At 44.9% G+C, this 20,434-nt stretch overlaps 1 protein-coding gene across 1 annotated transcript in view; it reads right to left on the minus strand.

Moving 5' to 3' along the window:
* Positions 1–20,434, minus strand: part of LOC141091143 (saxiphilin-like) — a 174,411-nt gene that overhangs the window by 12,129 nt on the left and 141,848 nt on the right. The window contains exons 17-18 of the mRNA XM_073576540.1: positions 11,540–11,604; positions 1,209–1,393 (exon numbers count right to left, since the gene is read on the minus strand). Coding sequence (XP_073432641.1) covers positions 1,209–1,393; positions 11,540–11,604 — 250 coding nt within the window. The remainder of the gene's footprint in view (positions 1–1,208; positions 1,394–11,539; positions 11,605–20,434) is intronic.

Genomic DNA, 20,434 nt, shown 5'->3' on the forward strand with positions numbered 1-20,434 from the left:
CCATTCTAGTCCTGCCTGAGGGGCTTTACTACGGGTGCCCGGGGCTCACTAGTCACGCCCCCGTCGGAGCCCCCCGGACCGTGGTCCCGAAGTTCCACTTAAAAAATAAAAACGAATGTGAACTTCACCATCTCTGCCTCCGCTTCCATTCGTTACAGTAGGTCCCCATTGTTCCACATAAACAGTGGGCTCCATGAGACCAACGAAGGTATCCTGTGGTTTATGGCTCCAAGAACCCTCTTGCTGGTTTAACCTTCCTTGTACCACTACTTTCAATTATTCCAAGGTTTGTCCAAAAGTATAAATCTCCAACAAGCGTAAGAAGTGAGAGTGCAGCAGCCATTAGTGGTCGCTGATTGGCTGCAGGGCTTACGTGGCATAATAATGTCATTCTTGCTCCGGTGCCGACATCACTACCTAGACAGTTTGGGCCCCATCGATTGCTTATTCTATTTTCTGCCTGTGTTTTGTGCTTCATATTGTCTCACTGCCAATATATGTTTGGGGGCTATCTATGCCTTTGGGTTCTACTCCGGGGCAGTTTAGCTTTACCCTTTCTTCCCTTAGGCTTAGTTAATTCTTTGGCTGTGCCGAGGCGTCTAGGGCAACGTAGGTACATCCCACGGCTAATTCTAGTTGTGTTGTCAGTTTAGGGGTCTGCAATCCGCTTAGTTACCAACCTTTCTGGTTATCTGGTTGCCTAGCGTATTCCTCGGCTATCCTCCTCAGTTACCAAATCATAACAGGCCCCAATACATCAAGATTCGCAAAGTTCACATTGGTCTTGTTGAGGTGGCATGATGGAGTCAGATGATCCTGATTCATTAAGAGGAGCATGCTTGTTAATGAATCAAGAGAGTCTGACAAGTGCCATGTGCTTCTTCGTGCCTCACCACAAAACTTACTCTAGTTAGGGACTGGAGTAAGATTTCTGGTGTAACTAACACAACAGCTCGTCATTTTGGAGGAGTCAGCTGAAACTGGTGAAAAACTCCTGTAGTCGCTAAATTTTTGCCCAACTCAACACAAATTTTGTGAACTTTTAAAGTGATTTTGACATAATGGCTTTGCTGAATCGGGGCCAAAGTGTGTTATTATGTTTGTGAGCGTAAACATTGCCATGTAGTAACACAAATTACAAATTTTCACCACGGTGAAATCCATTTCTGCATTTATTTATTGGCTCGGCAGCCATGTAAGTCACTTACTTCCTGATTTTGCATAATTCTTACAACATCTTTGACACTCTCCGGTCTGGTGACGGTAACTTGATTTGCGATGCCTGAAAGTTTACATGTTTTGTAGTTGCTGACAGGAGCACGAGATCCATCAGGACATAACAACTCAAAATCTGCGGATTTTAAATCCTTCGCCCAAAGTGCCGGATTTTTACCTGAAGGACAAATAACATCATTTGTACACACTATACAGTAATAATCAGAGTCACCCGCATTAGTCAGACTCAGAATGGGGGATATATTTGTTGAAGATAACACAAACCCATTGAGCGCTCCATGGAGACACAGATATGGGGACATATGACAATAAAGAGATCAGGGAAATTTGGATATGTCTCCATTGTATCTGAAGTGATCCTTTACCTATGAAATAATGAATTCATAAATTAACCTGGTAATGACCGTTGTTTTCTGTTTCTCACTGTATACAGAATTTCTGCTGGCTGTCAGTGAATTGAATATTCATTTAGCTTCATTTATCAGCTTAGGATAGAGGTTTCATTCTAAATGTAAAGAATAATGTTTCATTCATTCACAGCTATCAGAAATCTTAAAATATGAGAAATAGAAATACCAAATACCAAATGCACAAGGGCGGGCTGGGCGGGATGGCAGGGAGGCAAATGCCTCCCGGGCCGCTTCCCCAGCAGCTGTGCAGGGCCGGCCGCCTGATGGTCCTGCACAGGGAACTGCGTGCGGCCGTGTCTGCTGTGCTGTGATGTGGCCGGCAGCAGACACGGCCGCGCACCTGTCTGTCTCAGCCGCGGTCTGCGGCTTTAAGTCGGCAGCGGCCTGCAGCAGCCTCCTCAGCGGCGCCACACTGTCTGCTCCGTGCTCTCTGATTGGTGAGGCATCACACAGCAGCATATAGTGACTGCTGCTCCACCAATCAGTGAGCAGGAAACACACTGCTGCGTCATTGCTGCTCCAGTCCACCAATCAGCGGTGACCTATATACTGTATATATGGGGGGGAAATTGTGGCCATCGTACTGTGTATATGGGGAGAAACTGCGGCCATCCTACTGTATATATGGGGGGGAAACTGCGGCCTTCATACTGTGTATATGGGGGGGAAATTGTGGCCATCATACTGTGTATATGGGGGGAAACTGTGGCCATCATACTGTGTATATGGGGGGAAACTGTGGCCATCATACTGTGTATATGGGGGGGAAACTGTGGCCATCATACTGTGTATATGGGGGGGAAATTGTGGCCATCATACTGTGTATATGGGGAGAAACTGCGGCCATCATACTGTGTATATGGGGGGGAAACTGCGGCCATCATACTGTGTATATGGGGGGGAAACTGTGGCCATCATACTGTATATATGGGGAGAAACTGTGGCCATCATACTTTATATATGGGGAGAAACTGCGGCCATCATACTGTGTATATGGGGGGGAAATTGCGGCCATCATACTGTGTATATGGGGGGGAAACTGTGGCCATCATACTGTGTATATGGGGAGAAACTGCGGCCATCATACTGTGTATATGGGGGGGAAACTGTGGCCAACATACTATGTATATGGGGAGAAACTGTGGCCATCATACTGTGTATATGGGGATAAACTGCGGCCATCCTACTGTATATATGGGGGGGAAACTGCGGCCATCATACTGTGTATATGGGGGGGAAACTGCGGCCATCATACTGTGTATATGGGGGGGAAACTGTGGCCATCATACTGTGTATATGGGGAGAAACTGTGGCCATCATACTGTGTATATGGGGAGAAACTGTGGCCATCATACTGTATATATGGGGGCTGGGGACATCCTACCATGTATATGGGGTGGAACTGGGACCACCATACTTTATATGGGGGTTGGGGCCATCATACTATATATATGAGTGAACTGGGGCCAGCATACTATATATATATATATGAGGAAGCTGGGGTCATCATACTATATATATATATATATATATATATATATATATATATATAGGTGAACTGGGGCCACTTTATTATATACATGTGAGAACTGGAGCCATATATATATATATATATATAATATATATGAACTGGGGGTCATCATATATATGGGGTGAGCTGGGGATATCTTACAATATATATGGGGAGAACTGGTGCCTCCATACTATATACTGTATATGGGGCTGTGGGACCATCATACTTTATATATTAGGGAGCTGGGTTCATCATACTATATACAGTATATGGGGGAACTGGAACCATCCTTCTATATACACGGGGGCAACTGGGGCCACCAAACTATTTATTTGGTGCAGTGGGGACCTTTATACTATATATACAGGGCAGTGGGGCCATCATACTATACAGTTGAAACCAGAAGTTTCCATACACTATCTAAAGACACATATGACCTAAAACGGGCAAGCTTTATTCTGATTTCATGTCAGATAGAGAAAAACATGCAGATTTGTATTTTTATACAGTATATAGTGGATGTAAACTTCTGGTTTCAACTGTAAATACATAGGGGGCAGTGGGGATTTCATACTATATACAGGGAGCAGTGGGGACCTTCATACTATATATAGGGGGCAGGGGGACCTTCATGCTGTATATAAGGTCATTAGGGACCATCATACTATATTTAGGGGCAATGGGAACATCTTATTTTATATAGGGGCTATGTAGCCATTTTACTATATATAGGGAGATCTGGGGTCCTCAATGTATAACAAAGGGCTTTGGGGATCATCGTATTTTGTTTTGTGGTATGTAGGGCCATCATTCTGTATATTCAGAGCTTTGTGGGCACTCAGAGGACATTATTTGTTATAAATGGGGATATTATTAGTTTTAATAGGGGCACTCAGGTTCCATTACTTTTTTCTTAGGGCTCGGTTCTCCTCCCATATCTCTGTAGTAAGCTCCGTTCTGCTCCTATACTTCTGTAGTAAGCTTGGTTCTGCTCCTATATCTCTGTAGTAAGCTAGGTTCTGCTCGTATATCTCTGTAGTAAGCTCAGTTCTCCTCCCATATCTCTGTAGTAAGCTCCGTTCTGCTCCTATATCTCTGTAGTAAGCTCGGTTCTCCTCCCATATCTCTCTAGTAAGCTCGGTTCTGCTCCTATATCTCTGTAGTAAGCTTGGTTCTGCTCCCAGATCTCTGTAGTAAGCTCCTTTCTGCTCCCATATCTCTGTAGTAAGTTCCGCTCTGCTCCTATACTTCTGTAGTAAACTTGGTTCTGCTCCCATATCTCTGTAGTATGCTCGGTTCTGCTCCCATATCTCTGGAGTAAGCTCAGTTCTGCTCCTATATCTCTGTAGTAAGCTCGGTTCTGCTCCCATATCTCTGTAGTATGCTCGGTTCTGCTCCTATATCTCTGTAGTAAGCTCAGTTCTCCTCCCATATCTCTCTAGTAAGCTCGGTTCTGCTCCTATATCTCTGTAGTAAGCTTGGTTCTGCTCCCAGATCTCTGTAGTAAGCTCCTTTCTGCTCCCATATCTCTGTAGTAAGTTCCGCTCTGCTCCTTTACTTCTGTAGTAAGCTTGGTTCTGCTCCCATATTTTTGTAGTAAGCTCAGTACTGCTCCCATAGCTCTATAGTAAGCTCCGTTTTGCTCCTATATCTCTGTAGTAAGCTTGGTTCTGCTCCCATATCTCTGTAGTAAGCTTGGTTCTGCTCCCATGTCTCTGTAGTAAGCTCGGTTCTGTCCCCATATCTCTGTAGTAAGCTCGGCTCTGCTCCCATATCTCTGTAGTAAGCTCCGCTCTTTTCTCATTTCTCTGTAGTAAGCTTGGTTCTGCTCCCATATCTCTGTAGTAAGCTTCAGTTAGTTTCCTTATCTACGTAGCAATCTTGGCTCCGGTCTTGTGTCTATGTAGTCAGCTTGCTTCTGTTACAGTATCTATGTAGGCAGCAAACTTGGTTCTGCTTCCATGTATATGCAACTAGCTCCGTTCTGTTCCCATATCTATGTACCACTCTGTTTTTTAAAGCCTGTTATCTCTGCTTTAATGCAGCGGCCAGAGATAAGCAGGGCAAAAGCACCACAACTGGAGGGCCACTGCCTTGTGTTTGCCCCCGAGGCTGAAAAGTGCCAGCCAGCCCCTGAAAATGCACATGAATGGAAAGCCCCCACATCAGCTAGAGCAGGGGCTTCATGGGCTCTTGGCACTTAGGGTTAAATGAATGATATATAGGGATATTGTTAGGAATTTGCTGACTCTAACCATTTTGTTTTACTGTAGGTTGCCTTAAGAATCTCATGAGGTATCCTCATGATTGATCTGGTTAACGGTTAATAGTCTCTGTTGTAATGTAACAGAAGTGGGTGATCGCCCTGATTGGATAGCCTGGCTGTCTTACAGCTGTCATTCAGATTGGTTGGAAAACTCGACTTTCCCCTCTCCAGTCCATACTTAATGCAGCAGCCAGGGTCATCCATCTGACTAATCGGTACTAGGACACGTCTGCTCTTCGCCAATCGTTACACTGGCTTCCCATTCTTTATAGGATCCAATTCAAAGTGCCGTATTTTTCGGACTATAAGACGCACCAGACCATAAGACGCACCCCAATTTTCAGAAGGAAAATAGGGAAAAAAATAATAATGTGTCAAAAGGGGGTCCGTCTTACAGTCTGAATTCAGCTTACCTGGGAAGGGATCCGGCACAGGTGGAGGAGTAGTCACAGGGGTCATTCAGTGGTCCAGGCTCGTGCGGTGGCGGCTGTGCTGGGGCAGGTTGGTTGTGCTGGGGCAGCTGCGCTGGGGCTGGGGCAGGTGGGCGGTGCTGGGGCTGGGGCAGCTGTGCTGGGGAAGCTGTGCTGGGGCAGCTTTGCTGGGGCAGCTGTGCTGGGGCTGGGGCAGCTTTGCTGGGGCAGCTGTGCTGGGGCTGGGGCAGCTTTGCTGGGGCAGCTGTGCTGGGGCTGGGGCAGCTGTGCTGGGGCAGGTGGGCTGTGCTGAGATGGGGAAGGTGGGCTCTGTGGCAGAGGCGTATCTAGGCTTTCTGGCACCCGGGGCAACAATTTGGTTCGGCATCATACTGTGCCTGCACCAATCCCCCATACTGTTTCCTCATACATACTCTTCATTTTTTGTCCTCAAATCTCCCCACACACATTAAATCCCCCCATCCCGACTCCAAATCCCCCCATCCCCAATCCCCCATACACATTAAACTCCCCCATCCCGACTCCAAATGCCCCCATCCCCAATCTCCCACACACATTAAGTACCCCCCATCTCCACTCCAAATCCCACCACACACATTAAATCTCCCATCCACACTGCAAATCCCTCACACACATTAAATAATCCCCATCCCCACTCCAAATCCCCCACACATTAAATAACCCCCCATCCCCACTCCAAATCCCCACACATTAAATAACACCCCATCCCCACTCAATAACTCCCCATCCCTACTCCCAAATCCCCCAACACATTATGTATCCCCACTCTAAATCCCCCCACACATTAACCCCCATCCCCACTCATTAACCCCCCACACATAATTAACCCCATCCCCACTCATTAACCCCACCTACACATTAACCCCCCACACATAATTAACCCCCATCCCCACTCATTAACCCCCCACACATAATTAACCCCATCCCCACTCATTAGCCCCCCACACATAATTAACCCCATCCCCACTCATTAGCTCCCACACATAATTAACCCCATCCCCACTCATTAACCCCCCACTTAATAACCCCATCCCCATCATTAACCCCCCACTTAATAACCCCCTTCCCCATATTAACCCCCATAATGTCCTCAGGTTTCCTCCTCCTCCCCCCATATGTTCCTCATCTTTCTCCACCACACTACATGAATATGTCTGCACCCTGGCCTTGCTCCGAGTCCTCACACACTGTCCTCAGTAAATTTATTCCCCCTGCTCCCTCCCTATCCATTCCATGGGACTCTGCAGCCATCCCCCAATCTTCCCTTGCACAGTCGGTGGTGTCTTCGGCTCCATTACCCGTCTGGAGCACTTACCACCAACCGCAACGCTGCCTCCCTGCCTTTAGTCTTCGACTCTGAAGAGTCGGCCACCGGCGTGTGACGTCAGCAGCGTGATCATGTGACCTGATCACGCTGCTGTGCTTCATAGATGCGGAAGTGCCGGCGGCGGCGAGGCGCCGCTGGCGCTTACAGAACAAGTGAGTCAGTGGCAGTCACATGTATGTACTGGCGTCTGAAGACGCTAGTACACTGACGCGCAGCACTTTCTCTGCGCCAGCTGTCAGTTTGACAGCCAGCTCAGTCAGTGAACGGGAGAATCATCTGAGTGTGGGGGCGGCAGAATGCTGCTGATGGGGAGTCTCGACTCTTCCTCCATAGACCGCCGCATCAGGCGGCCCGATGGCGCCCCCTGTCGGCTGCGCCCGGGGCAAATGCCCCGGCTGCCCCCCTGGATACGCCCCTGCTCTGCGGGGTGAGGGTGGAGGCGGGCTGTGCTCCGGTGCAGGGGCGGCGGCTCCGCCGGCATTTCCTCACGGCCCGGAGGACCCCGCACATGCCTTGCTGGCCGCCGCCATGTTGCGGTGGCCTCCAGGAACATGGACGCCGGGAAGATGGCCGCCGGTCCGGGGACGGCGCATGCGCAGGTTCAGATCTCGTCCCAAAATCTCGGGGGACGAGATCTCGTTGCCGAGATTTGAACCTCGTCCCCCGAGATCTTGGGACGAGATCTGAACCTGCGCATGCGCCGTCCCCGGACCGGCGGCCATCTTCCCGGCGTCCATGTTCCCGGAGGCCACTGCAACATGGCGGCGGCCAGCAAGGGATGTGCGGGGGCCTCCGGGCTGCGAGGAAATGCCGGCGGAGCCGCCGCCCCTGCACCGGAGCACAGCCCGCCGCCACCACCGCACCACAGAGCCCCGGAGGTTAGTATATTGCGACCATAAGACGCACCCCCCACTTTCCCCAAAATATTTTTGGGGAAAAAGTGCATCTTATGGTCGGAAAAATACGGTACTTGTTCTCACCCACAAAGCTCTCCATAGTGGGGAACCCCCTACATATCCTGCTTCATTTCTGTCTATCGGCCTAACCGACCACTGCGCTCTTTAAACGACTTTCGACTAACCTCTGCACTAATCCGCAACTCCCACTCCCGACTCCAAGATTTCTCCCGTGCTGCTCCTATCCTCTGGAATGCTCTACTCCAAGAAATTAGGACTATCCACAATTTGCACAGTTTTAGGCGCTCCCTCAAAGCACATTTGTTCAGAGTGGCCTATCACGGTCACTAATTAAAGTCTTTCTATGTGTAACTGTGCATGTGTAGCCCATTCACTATCTCCATCTATCCCTCTCTCCCTCAAGATGGCTGGACCATTATTGTAAATACACCATTGTAAATACACACCTGTACTTTGTATCTCCCCCACCTCATTGTAGATTGTAAGCTCTCACGAGCAGGGTCGTCTTATTTTGCTTTAATTATTGTATTGTTAACGTTGTTACTTATGACTTGTGTCTTGAAACTGTTAAACTGTAAAGCGCTGTGGAATATGTTGGCGCTATATAAATAAAGATTATTATTATTAATAAAAGTGGGGGAAGATGCTCTATTTATACCCCCTCCTTCAGGAATTCTCAGTTGTCTTTGAAGAGAAGAAGCAATTGCCACCCGCCCACTCGAACCCTTTTTATTTCTTTTTTTACACGAAGGAGCGTCGACGAGAGGCTTTTCTTGAGGGGAAAGTTACGGTAGTTGTTTTAAAGTTGATCCTTGAGGTTACTGGTTTTTTTAAAATGGACTTTGAAAATCTTTGATGTTATTTATTTAAATAATTTATTCTATAAATTGGATTAATTATATAGGTAACCCCAGGTACAAACTGGGACAGAAATTCAGCTCTGGCATTTCGATCATATTCGACTCGCTCATATTTTTATATACAGTTGTGGCCAAAAGTATTGACACCCCTGCAATTCTGACCGATAATACTCAGTTTCTTCATGAAAATTATTGCAAACACAAATTCTTTGGTATTATTATCATCATTTAATTTGTCTTAAATGAAAAAACACAAAAGAGAATGAAGCAAAAAGCAAAACATTGATCATTTCACACAAAACTCCAAAAATGGGCCAGACAAAAGTATTGGCACCCTCAGCCTAATACTTGGTTGCACAACCTTTAGCCAAAATAACTGCGACCAACTGCTTCCATCAATGAGTTTCTTACAATGTTCTGCTGGAATTTTAGACCATTCTTCGTTGGCAAACTGCTCCAGGTCCCTGATATTTGAAGGGTGCCTTCTCCAAACTGCCATTTTTAGATCTCTCCACAGGTGTTCTATGGGATTCAGGTCTGGACTCATTGCTGGCCACCTTAGAAGTCTCCAGTGCTTTCTCTCAAACCATTTTCTAGTGCTTTTTGAAGTGTGTTTTGGGTCATTGTCCTGCTGGAAGACCCATGACCTCTGAGGGAGACCCAGCTTTCTCACACTGGGCCCTACATTATGCTGCAAAATTTGTTGGTAGTCTTCAGACTTCATAATGCCGTGCACACGGTCAAGCAGTCCAGTGCCAGAGGCAGCAAAGCAACCTTAAAACATCAGGAAACCTCCGCCATGTTTGACTGTAGGGATAGTGTTCTTTTCTTTGAATGCCTCTTTTTTTTCTCCTGTAAACTCTATGTTGATGCCTTTGCCCAAAAAGCTCTACTTTTGTCTCATCTGACCAGAGAATATTCTTCCAAAACGTTTTAGGCTTTTTCAGGTAAGTTTTGGCAAACTCCAGCCTGGCTTTTTTATGTCTCGGGGTAAGAAGTGGGGTCTTCCTGGGACTCCTACCATAAAGTCCCTTTTCATTCAGATGCCAACGGATAGTACGGGTTGACACTGTTGTACCCTCGGACTGCAAGGCAGCTTGAACTTGTTTGGATGTTAGTCGAGGTTCTTTATCCAACATCCGCACAATCTTGCGTTAAAATCTCTTGTCAATTTTTCTTTTCCGTCCACATCTAGGGAGGTTAGCCACAGTGCCATGGGCTTTAAACCTCTTTATGACACTGCGCATGGTAGACACAGGAACATTCAGGTCTTTGGAGATGGACTTGTAGCCTTGAGATTGCTCATGCTTCCTCACAATTTGGTTGCTCAAGTCCTCAGACAGTTCTTTGGTCTTCTTTCTTTTCTCCATGCTCAATGTGGTACACACAAGGACACAGGTTGAGTCAACTTTAATCCATGTCAACTGGCTGCAAGTGTTATTTAGTTACAGGTGCTGTTAATTACACAAATTAGAGAAGCATCACATGATTTTTCGAACAGTGCCAATACTTTTGTCCACCCTCTTTTTTATGTTTGTTGTGGAATTATATACAATTTGGCTTTAGGAGAATTCTTTTTGTGTTTTTTCATTTAAGACAAATTAAATGAAGATAATAATACCAAAGAATTTGTGTTTGCAATCATTTTCAGGAAGAAACTGAGTATTATCTGACAGAATTGCAGGGGTGTCAATACTTTTGGCCACAACTGTAGCGCTAACATGTTCCGCAGCGCTTTACAATTTGCATACATTATCATGGCTGTCCCCGATGGGGCTCACAATCTAGATTCCCTATCAGGATGTCTTTGGAATGTGGGAGGAAACCGGAGTACCCAGAGGAAACCCACGTAAACACGGGGAGAACATACAAACTCTTTGCAGATGTTGTCCTTGGTGGGATTTGAACCCAGGACTCCAGCACTGCAAGGCTGCAGTGCTAACCACTGAGCCACTGTGCTGCCCTTGGCATTTGAAATCACACAGGCCCATGCTGTCCCCATCCCCAAGCACCAGATGGGATATATTAGTAATATTGGTCTTGTAGTAAATCTTCCTTTCCTCCATCCAGGGAAATATTTCTAATGATACCCGTGGCCTGCTGCTGCAAGTGACGGAGCCAGTGACTTTGTGCTCCGTCACAAGTATGGGTGTCTTTAGACATGGATTCTGTTAACAATGCAGCAGACAAAGCAGCCCACAACCAGACAGGCCCTTCTGGCATTTACCAGAATTGCCAGATGGCTAGTCAGGCCCTGAGTAACCCGATTAAAAGCCTCTCGGCCATTTCATGCCAGCCTTGATATCACGTATTTTTATCTCCGGTTTACTACGTAAGGGGCCCACGATTTCATGCTGCAAACCCTTTAATAATACAATCATTAAAATTAAATATCACTGGTAAAGATATTATATAGAGTCCCAAAATTATGGGAAATTTTGAGGTGTGAGGTGAGAAAGGGGTCTTCCAGCAATCTTATCTGGTATACAAGGGCAGCTCTACTGACCTCATTGCTTAACATGACCGTGAGGAGCGCTGTCAGACACTTGTTCTCTTACCGTCAGTGTTTTCAAATATAGCTGTGTGCGGCACAAACGCCACATCTCCCTTCTCCACCAGACACCTAAAATGAAAGAGAAAAGTTTAACTGACTGGAAGCAAAATAGATGTAAGTTACATGGTGGGCCGTGATCTATTAATAAATCCCTGCTTCTCTTGTGTGGTTTGTACACGGTAACTATACTGTCCTCATACACGTTAGCACGGTGTGTAATGAGACATGTAGCTAAACCCCCCATCTTCTTTAAGAAAAGAGGCTGTAAAGTAAGTTGTAACCTTCTTTTTCTTAAAGAAGATGGGGGGTTTAGCTACATGTCTCATTACACACCGTGCTAACGTGTATGAGGACAGTATATTGAAACAACTGCAGAGACGAAGCTCAGAAGATCTGACGATACGGAGCCCGCCATTATCCAACCATATGGTCATTGTATACGGATATTGCAGCAACCTCCTAATGGTCACACCGAATAATCGGACCATACAGAGCCCGCCATTATCCACGCAGAGCCCGACACAGGGATATCGCACCGGTCTCCTAACCGTTGAATCATGTCTCAAGGACGAGCATCCTCTGTCAAGACGAGATCACAAGTTGGTTCCTCCAAGACATCATCCATCAGCAATGCCGCCGCTATTGCCCGTTCAAAAGCTGAAGCGGCAAAAGCATGAAGTACCTTTGCTGAGCAAGAGATACAATTGAAACTACAACAAGCATCCCTGGATGCAGAAAACGCACTCCAACAAGCATCTTTGGATGCAGAAAAAGCGTCACTGGAGGCGGAGAAAGCACGCTAACAAGCATGCCTAGAGGAAGAGAAGGCGTGCCTTGAAGCTACATTACAGAAGCTTGCTATTGAAAAATAAACTGACTTTGTATCCGTGTTATAGGATCGTAATTATATCTGAGGACAGTGAATTAATTCTGGTGGATTTATACAGATTGTAAAATGTGTAAGGCATTGCACCTTGTTCCCGATTATTATCAAGTATTCACCCTTTAAGAGGCTTCATACTCAATATAGCAGGTTTAATCACCTGGGAGTATATAGTTTTAACATTGTTTCCTCACGTTTTTTATGTGGTTTAGGGTCACTTTTGCACTCGGGTTTCTTTGTGTATGTGTCAGTTATTTTTTTAAATATAATTTAGTAAAGGTTAAGTTTTATCCAGACTGTTCCTAGAGATGATGGCGCAAGGCATAATGCAAGACATGACTAAGAGCTGGATTGCACCTCTACCCTTTAAACCTCACAGACAACACTTGCCTAAAGCCCCCTTTACATTTAGAGATACACCAGCGATCCCGACAACGATACGACCCGGTCAGGATCGCTGGTGCATCGCTAAATGGTCACTAGTGAGCTGCCAAACAGGCAGATCTCACAGCGACGTGGCTTTCAGACGCGGCGATGAAGACGTCCTCCCGCCCGCGTCCACGCATCGCTCGTCGGCGCCAGCAGGAAGCGGCTATGTGTAAAGCCCCCTTAACAGAGAACAAGTTTACAAACGATTTGCCTCCTTCAAGCACAGCTTCCGTAGTAAACCAGAGATGAGAGATCATTTCTTTACCTTCATGAAGACGATATGTAAGAACGGTCATGCAAAGTTAGCACTTACACTTCAAGACTCTGAAGAGTGCTGGCACCATTGTAAACATGTCCACACAGCTCTCGATCTAGAGCAGTCAAATAATGTAATTATCCAATCTGTACAGCGGGAAAACTACACCAAAGAAATCGACTGTGTAACCAGCCAATTCCAAAAGATAGTGTTCTGAGGAAACTCAACCCAGTCATCGATGGAGATGTTTTTTAAAAATAGGAGGATGCCTTAAATAGGCAAAAATAGATTCCGCAGAGCAACATCCTGTGATAGTTCCTAGACAACACCACATAGCTACACTGCTTGTTCAACATTACCACGAGCGGAAAAAACACCAAGGTCGTATATTCTCAAAGTTAGCAATGAGAGCATCTGGACTGTGGATAGTTGGAGCTAAGAGTACAGTACAGACCAAAAGTTTGGACGCACCTACTCATTCAAAGTGTTTTCTTTATTTTTATGACTATGAAAATTGTAGATTCACTCTGAAGGCATCAAAACTATGACTTAACACATGTGGAATTACATACAGTAATTAACAAAAAAGTGTGAAACAATTGAAAATACTGTATGTCTTATATTCTAGGTTTTTCAAAGTAGCCACCTTTTGCTTTGATTACTGCTTTGTATACTCTTGATGAACTTCAAGGGGTAGACACCGGAAATGGTTTTCACTTCACAGGTGTGCCCTGTCAGGTTTAATAAGTGGGATTTCTTGCCTTATAAATGGGGTTGGGACCATCAGTTGTGTTGTGCAGAAGTCTGGTAGATACACAGCGGATAGTCATACTGAATAGACTGTTAGAATTTGTATTACGTCAAGAAAAAAAGCAGCTGAGTAAAGAAAAACGAGTGCCCATCATTACTTTAAGAAATGAAGGTCAGTCAGTCCGAAAAATTTTGAAAACTTTGAAAGTGCCCCAAGTGCAGTGGCAAAAACCATCAAGCGCTACAAAGAAACTGGCTCACATGAGGACCGCCCCAGGAAAGGAAGACCAAGAGTCACCTCAGCTGCAGAGGATAAGTTCATCCGAGTCACGAGCCTCAGAAATCGCAGGTTAACAGCAGCTCAGATTAGAGACCAGGTCAATGCCACACAGAGTTCTAGCAGCAGACACATCTCTACAACAACTGTTAAGAGGAGACTTTGTGCAGCAGGCCTTCATGGTAAAATAGCTGCTAGGAAACCACTGCTAAGGACAGGCAACAAGCAGAAGAGACTTGTTTGGGCTAAGGAACACAAGGAATGGACATTAGATCAGTGGAAATCTGTGCTTTGGTCTGATGAGTCCAAATTTGAGATCTTTGGTTCCAACCACTTTGTCTTTGTGCGACGCAGAAAAGGTGAACGGATGGACCCTACATGCCTGGTTCCCACCGTGATGCATGGAGGAGGAGGTGTGATGGTGCTTTGCTGGTGACACTGTTGGGGATTTATTCAAAATTGAAGGCATACTGAACCAGCATGGCTACCACAGCATCTTGCAGCGGCATGCTATTCCATCCGGTTTGTGTTTAGTTGGACCATCATTTAATTTTCAACAAGACAATGTCCCCAAACACACCTCCAGGCTGTGTAAGGGCTATTTGACCAAGAAGGAGAGTGATGGGTGCTACGCCAGATGACCTGGCCTCCACAGTCACCAGACCTGAACCCAATCGAGATGGTTTGGGGTGAGCTGGACTGCAGAGTGATGGCAAAAGGGCCAACAAGTGCTAAGCATCTCTGGGAACTCCTTCAAGACTGTTGAAGACCATTTCTGGTGACTACCTCTTGAAGCTCATCAAGAGAATGCCAATAGTGTACAAAGCAGTAATTAAAGTAAAAGGTGGCTACTTTGAAGAACCTAGAATATAAGACATATTTTCAGTTATGTCACACTTTTTTGTTAATTATATAATTCCACATGTGTTAATTCATAGTTTTGATGTCTTCAGAGTGAATCTACAATTTTCATAGTCATGAAAATAAAGAAAACTCTTTGAATGAGAAGGTGTGTCCAAACTTTTGGTCTGTACTGCATGTCGCAGATTCCGAAGATGGCTGATCCTTCCATATGACCGATTTAGCACAGATCCACCTTTCACCAATGTCGGTCTAGATGTGTTTGGTCCTTGGTCTGTGGTTGTCCGACAAACCAGAGGAGGCCACGCGAATGAGAAACAATAGGCGATTATGTTCACTTTTCTATCCATTAGAGCCGTCCATATAGAGGTAGTCGAATCTATGGACACTTCATGATTCATAAATGCTCTCCGGTGTTTCATTGCCATCAGAGGCCCTGTCAAACGTATTCATTCTGACTGAGACACAAACTTTGTCAGAGCAGCAAGAGAACTGCAACTCTCTTCCAACTTGGATATGAATGACATAGAAAAATACCTAAGTGTACAAGGGTGTACTTGGACTTTCAACCCACCACATTCTTCACACATGGAAAGTGTATGGGAGAGAATGATAGGTGTCACAAGGAGAATCCTCAATTCAATCTTTTTACAAGAGGGATCTGCAAGACTGATGCACGAAAGTTTGACAACTTTTATGGCTGAGGTATCAGCCATCATAAATGCCAGACCATTGACTCTGATTTCCAGTGATCCTGATGACCCAACTGTTTTCACCCCAGTGCTGCTGCTTACACAGAAGACCAAGCCTTAATTGTTCTCCACATGGAGAATTTAATGTTAAAGACTGTTATAGGAGTCGATGAAGACAAGTACAGAGTCTCTCCAATGCATTTTTGGACAAGTGGAAAAAACAGTACTTGCCTACTCTGCAAGAGGAGAAAGTGTCAAACCAGCAAGCCTAACCTCCAGCCTGGTGATGTAGTAGACCAGTAGGGGAACTTGTTCTGCTATTCTCATCCAATAAACACAATAGTGAAGTCGGTTGACGTCAAGCGGGGAGTGTTCTGTCCTTGGAGTATAATTGCTGTCTAAAGTTTAGTCTTTTTTGTGTCTCAGTTATTACAGACATGTATTTGCTGTGTATATTAATCCTTCCTATATTTTTATATTGTAAGGTAACAGCACCATCTGGTGGCGGTTTAATGTATACATTCTAGTTGCATTGTAGTCTTATTATGACACTGTGAAATGTTAGGGACGGCGGAACGCACTAAATAAATAATAGAAAGTGCGTTCGCCACCCGGGGTCCACCGTGCAGGAAATGTTATACTGCTGCTATGTAATGGCAGAGGCACTATATGGCGGTATTACACACGCGGGTTAAACGTCACCCAGAGTGCGCTAGGCAGTCTCTGTTTCGTCACAGAGATGCCGAGGCAATAAATACAAAGACTGAACCTATTGACGTCACAGGATTCAGTGGAGTGCACACACGGTATATGGTCACAGGACTTGGGGCCAAGACACACGGTCCGCGTCCCTCTAGACCTACCGTGCATGCGGCATCGCAACCGCGAATGCCAAGGGACACTGCTGTCAGCAGCGCGGTGACAGGCCCTGCCACTATACGACAGTGCCCGGTAGCAGGCGCACTGTCCGAAGCTAGCACTGTGGAGGATGCATTTAGTGGCCTGTAGCTTGCCACAGACTGGCGCAGACTCACTCTAGTTCCCTATCCTCACACGTAATATCAGAGGGAGGGGAATCTTAATGAGTCATTTGCAGTCCATATATCCGTCATCATTCACATAAAATAGCTACTAGAGACTATACTAGCGCATGGCCGAGCGGCCATGCGACCCTTTTATAGCCAGAACCTTTCGGAAGCTTCCATATCCCTGAGATGGACCAATCAGATCTGGTGAAGGACCTGTGCATGTGACTCCCGATCTCCAAAGGGAGATCGTCTCGTGAGCATGCTCAGTGGAGCGGCGGAAGGACTTAGCCTCTGAAGCGGTTTGCTGCTGAACAGCCTGCATTGCTACTGCTGGCCCAAAGGTGGCAGCAACAGCCAGACCCACAGAGCAGGTCTGGGCAGAGCGTCGGGAACGACGGGGCTGCTGAGCAAGCTCCTCTGCGGTCGAAGGGGAATGGGAGACTGCAGAATGTGAGGCTCTGGACTCCTGCTGTGCCGCTGCAGGAACCCGACGCCTAACAGTGAAAGGAACAGCATCCATTGTTCCTGTATGCTTCTGAGGAGAAACCATGCCACTCGGTTTTCTGTCATACTCCTTGAAAACAGGGCTGTGGAGTCGGTAAGCCACAGTTGCGACTCCGACTCCTGGATTTTATCAGGCTCCGACTCCGACTCCGGCTCCGACTCCTTCATAAATGGCCAATTCATAACAACAAATTTACTATTGTAAAATATTAAACATCGTGCTTATTCAGTTTCTCACCATCATATAAGTAATCAGACCACTTAGAGCAAAAACTACATTTATTAGAATACAATTAGAATATAGCAAATAACTTTTATAAACTTTTATAAACTGTAAGTAAATATGCAATAAACACTTCTATGCAGTTAATAAGAAGAAATCTATAAATTTGTCCTCAGAAAAAGTATTGCCTCTGTCAGATCCTCCTTCATGGATGCCCTCAAATCTGATCTAATTATTTTGAGAGCAGAGAACAACCTCTCTACACTAACTTGTGTTGGTGGCAAAGCAGTAACCACTCGGGCAACATCTCTGACAATGTCAGGATACAGAGGAATCGCTTGTTGCACTGTTATTTTTGATGAACGGTCAAATTTCTCAATTTCTTTTAGTGCACATGAAAAATTCTGCTGAAATGTACTGGCTGTGTTCCTTGATGGGGATGACTCTTCTTCTATGCGGGAACGCTTTGCACGGTCCTTGTGATCCAAATATTTTTCGAAATTAAATTCTTCATCAGTTGATGATGAGGGTGAAGATGTGGCAGGACGACCAAATTCTTCTTGTTCCTCCTGACTGTTCTGCAACCCTTTCATCCTTACTGCTATTTCAAACAGAGCTTCTTTTCCTTTACTTAGCTGTTGATCATCTAGAAGAATCCGATGCATTGGGTCTACATAAACAGCTGCCAAAAGAATGTTATTTTGTAATAGTAACTCCTCTCTCCGCTTCATTGATGTAGCAATGCCACTTGCAATTAACCCTCCTCTTTGGGACAGGCGAAACATCAGGTTCTTCCACTCCTTTAAGAAAATACCTGGAGTTAAGTCCTCTGCTTGTAATTTTTTAGTCACTGTAAATGGGTGCTCTAGCAATTTTTCCAGCTCAGTCACCTGATTCCACTGACTTTCATTTAGCGTCAGTTGAGGGTTAGCCATGTCTACAAGAAAGGTTTTCAGTTCAACCAAGTGCTGAATCATTAAGTAAGTACTGCCCCATCGTGTGGCTTGATCAATAATTGCCCATTTTCCAGCACGTCTCTTCAAAATTGAGTCAACTTTAGGGGTTCTGGCAACAGTAGCCAATTTTCTCACCTTGCCAATCAGTGCAGCAGCATGTCCTTCTTGCAGACTGTCTCTTATAGCCAGCTGTAGCGTATGCACAACACAGCGCATGTGATGAATGAAAGAACATATTGACACAGTTTCAACAAGATCATCTAAACTATCATGTTGCTGTTCATCTGAAGCAACTTCAGTTTGCTCCTCAGTTACAATACTGTGTTCCTCTATTTCAAACATTTCTGTGTCTGTGGACCCAGAATGTTCTTCTAGCTGCTGGTCACCATCATTACTCTCATTCATTAGCTTAATAGTACTTATCATATTTGAAGCATTGTCAGTTACGACAGAAAGAACTTGCTCTTTTTTAAGTTCATAGTCTTGCAGAACCTTTTCCACCAAGACCTGGAGAAACTCAATGGTGTGATGAGCTTTGGTGTCTTTTACTGCCAATGTCTTGGTAACTATTTCATTTTTGTCACAAACAAATCGGACATTGATGGCAAAATAGTTCACTCTGTGACGTGTGCAGGCATCCATTTTAAGAAACAGAAAGCGTCCCTTGAGAGTTTTTTTAAGTTCTTCCTTTTGTTTAAAAGCTTCTTCGATTACTAATTTTCTAATACTCTCTCTCTCCAGAGAAACACCAAGCTTGCAGGCCATTTCCCCATTCAGACACATAAAAGCTGGTCGTGAAAATAATTAAATAGGCACACTATCCTTTACAACAAGCTCTATGATCTGTTTTTTAAATGTATCTACTGTCATTGTCACAGTAACTTTGTCACTGACAAAATATCTTGCAACTGATGGCTGCAAAGTTCTCTGCTCCTTTGTTTGGCTGGAAGAGCTGGGCACTGGTTCATTGGTTTGGATGCAGTCTTTCTCATCCACTGCTTTCAGTACTTCTGGATGAAAGCGCTGTAAATGTCTCTTTAGATTAGAAGCTCTGGTAGGAGCATTTTTATCTTTGTCTGAATATGCACTCATCTTGGCTTCACAGCATTTGTTTTCGTCTGGATCATTTGTCATACACTGACAGACATAATGTTTTCTATCTTGAGTGATGGTGAAATGTTCAAATACAGCTGATTTAATGTGATGCTTCTTTGACATTCTCAGGTTTTTAATTCTGCATTCACAATCCAAATGACAATTGTTTTTCCTAAAAACAATTGTACAAAATTATTGCCAGGTCGTACAACTGATATAGTGGTCAGTAATACTGTTATTATTCCTCATGTACTCACAGTTAACTGATGCAAAGTTTGTTGAAAGGATAATACTTCTTACAGTCTTCCTCTTCTGAGTAGCAGCCAGCTGTGAGATGCTTGGAAGACGCACACCTAGTATGATCTAGTCTAGAGGAGGAGCTTTACTACTAAGAATTTGCAACACATTTTCACTTTCAGTTTCATACATTGTAAGTAGGGGGGTTGGGGCAGCATGAGGTTAACCAAGTATAAGATTAAATAAGGGCAGTGGAGAACAGTGACACACAAGAAGTAAGAAATGTCTCTATCTCCAGCAGAACTGCTTATCACTGTTGTTCATAGTTTGATAGAACATATATATTTGAGTAACATTTATAAAATTCATATGAAAGTTCAATTATGAAATATTAATACATTTTTTTTAAAGCTGGAGTCAGAGTCGGTACATTTCTACCGACTCCGACTCCAACCAAAACTAACTCCGACTACGACTCCGACTCCACGACTCCGACTCCACAGCCCTGCTTGAAAACATCCTGCTCTAAGCATAGTTGGTAAGCCAGTATCTGTGTGTTATAGTCCTGTGTTTATAAGTACGTTTCCTGTATTAGATAAGTAATCATCAGCTTGTATATTATCTCATATTACTGTGTATTGCAGACTATCTGTATTTTATGCACTGTACAGTTATATATTCTGAAATGCTCCTGTTATTGCATTTTAT

The sequence above is a fragment of the Dendrobates tinctorius genome, unplaced genomic scaffold (genome assembly GCF_039654945.1).
Source record: "Dendrobates tinctorius isolate UK_male_01 unplaced genomic scaffold, ASM3965494v1 ptg000049l, whole genome shotgun sequence".
NCBI lineage: Eukaryota > Metazoa > Chordata > Amphibia > Anura > Dendrobatidae > Dendrobates > Dendrobates tinctorius.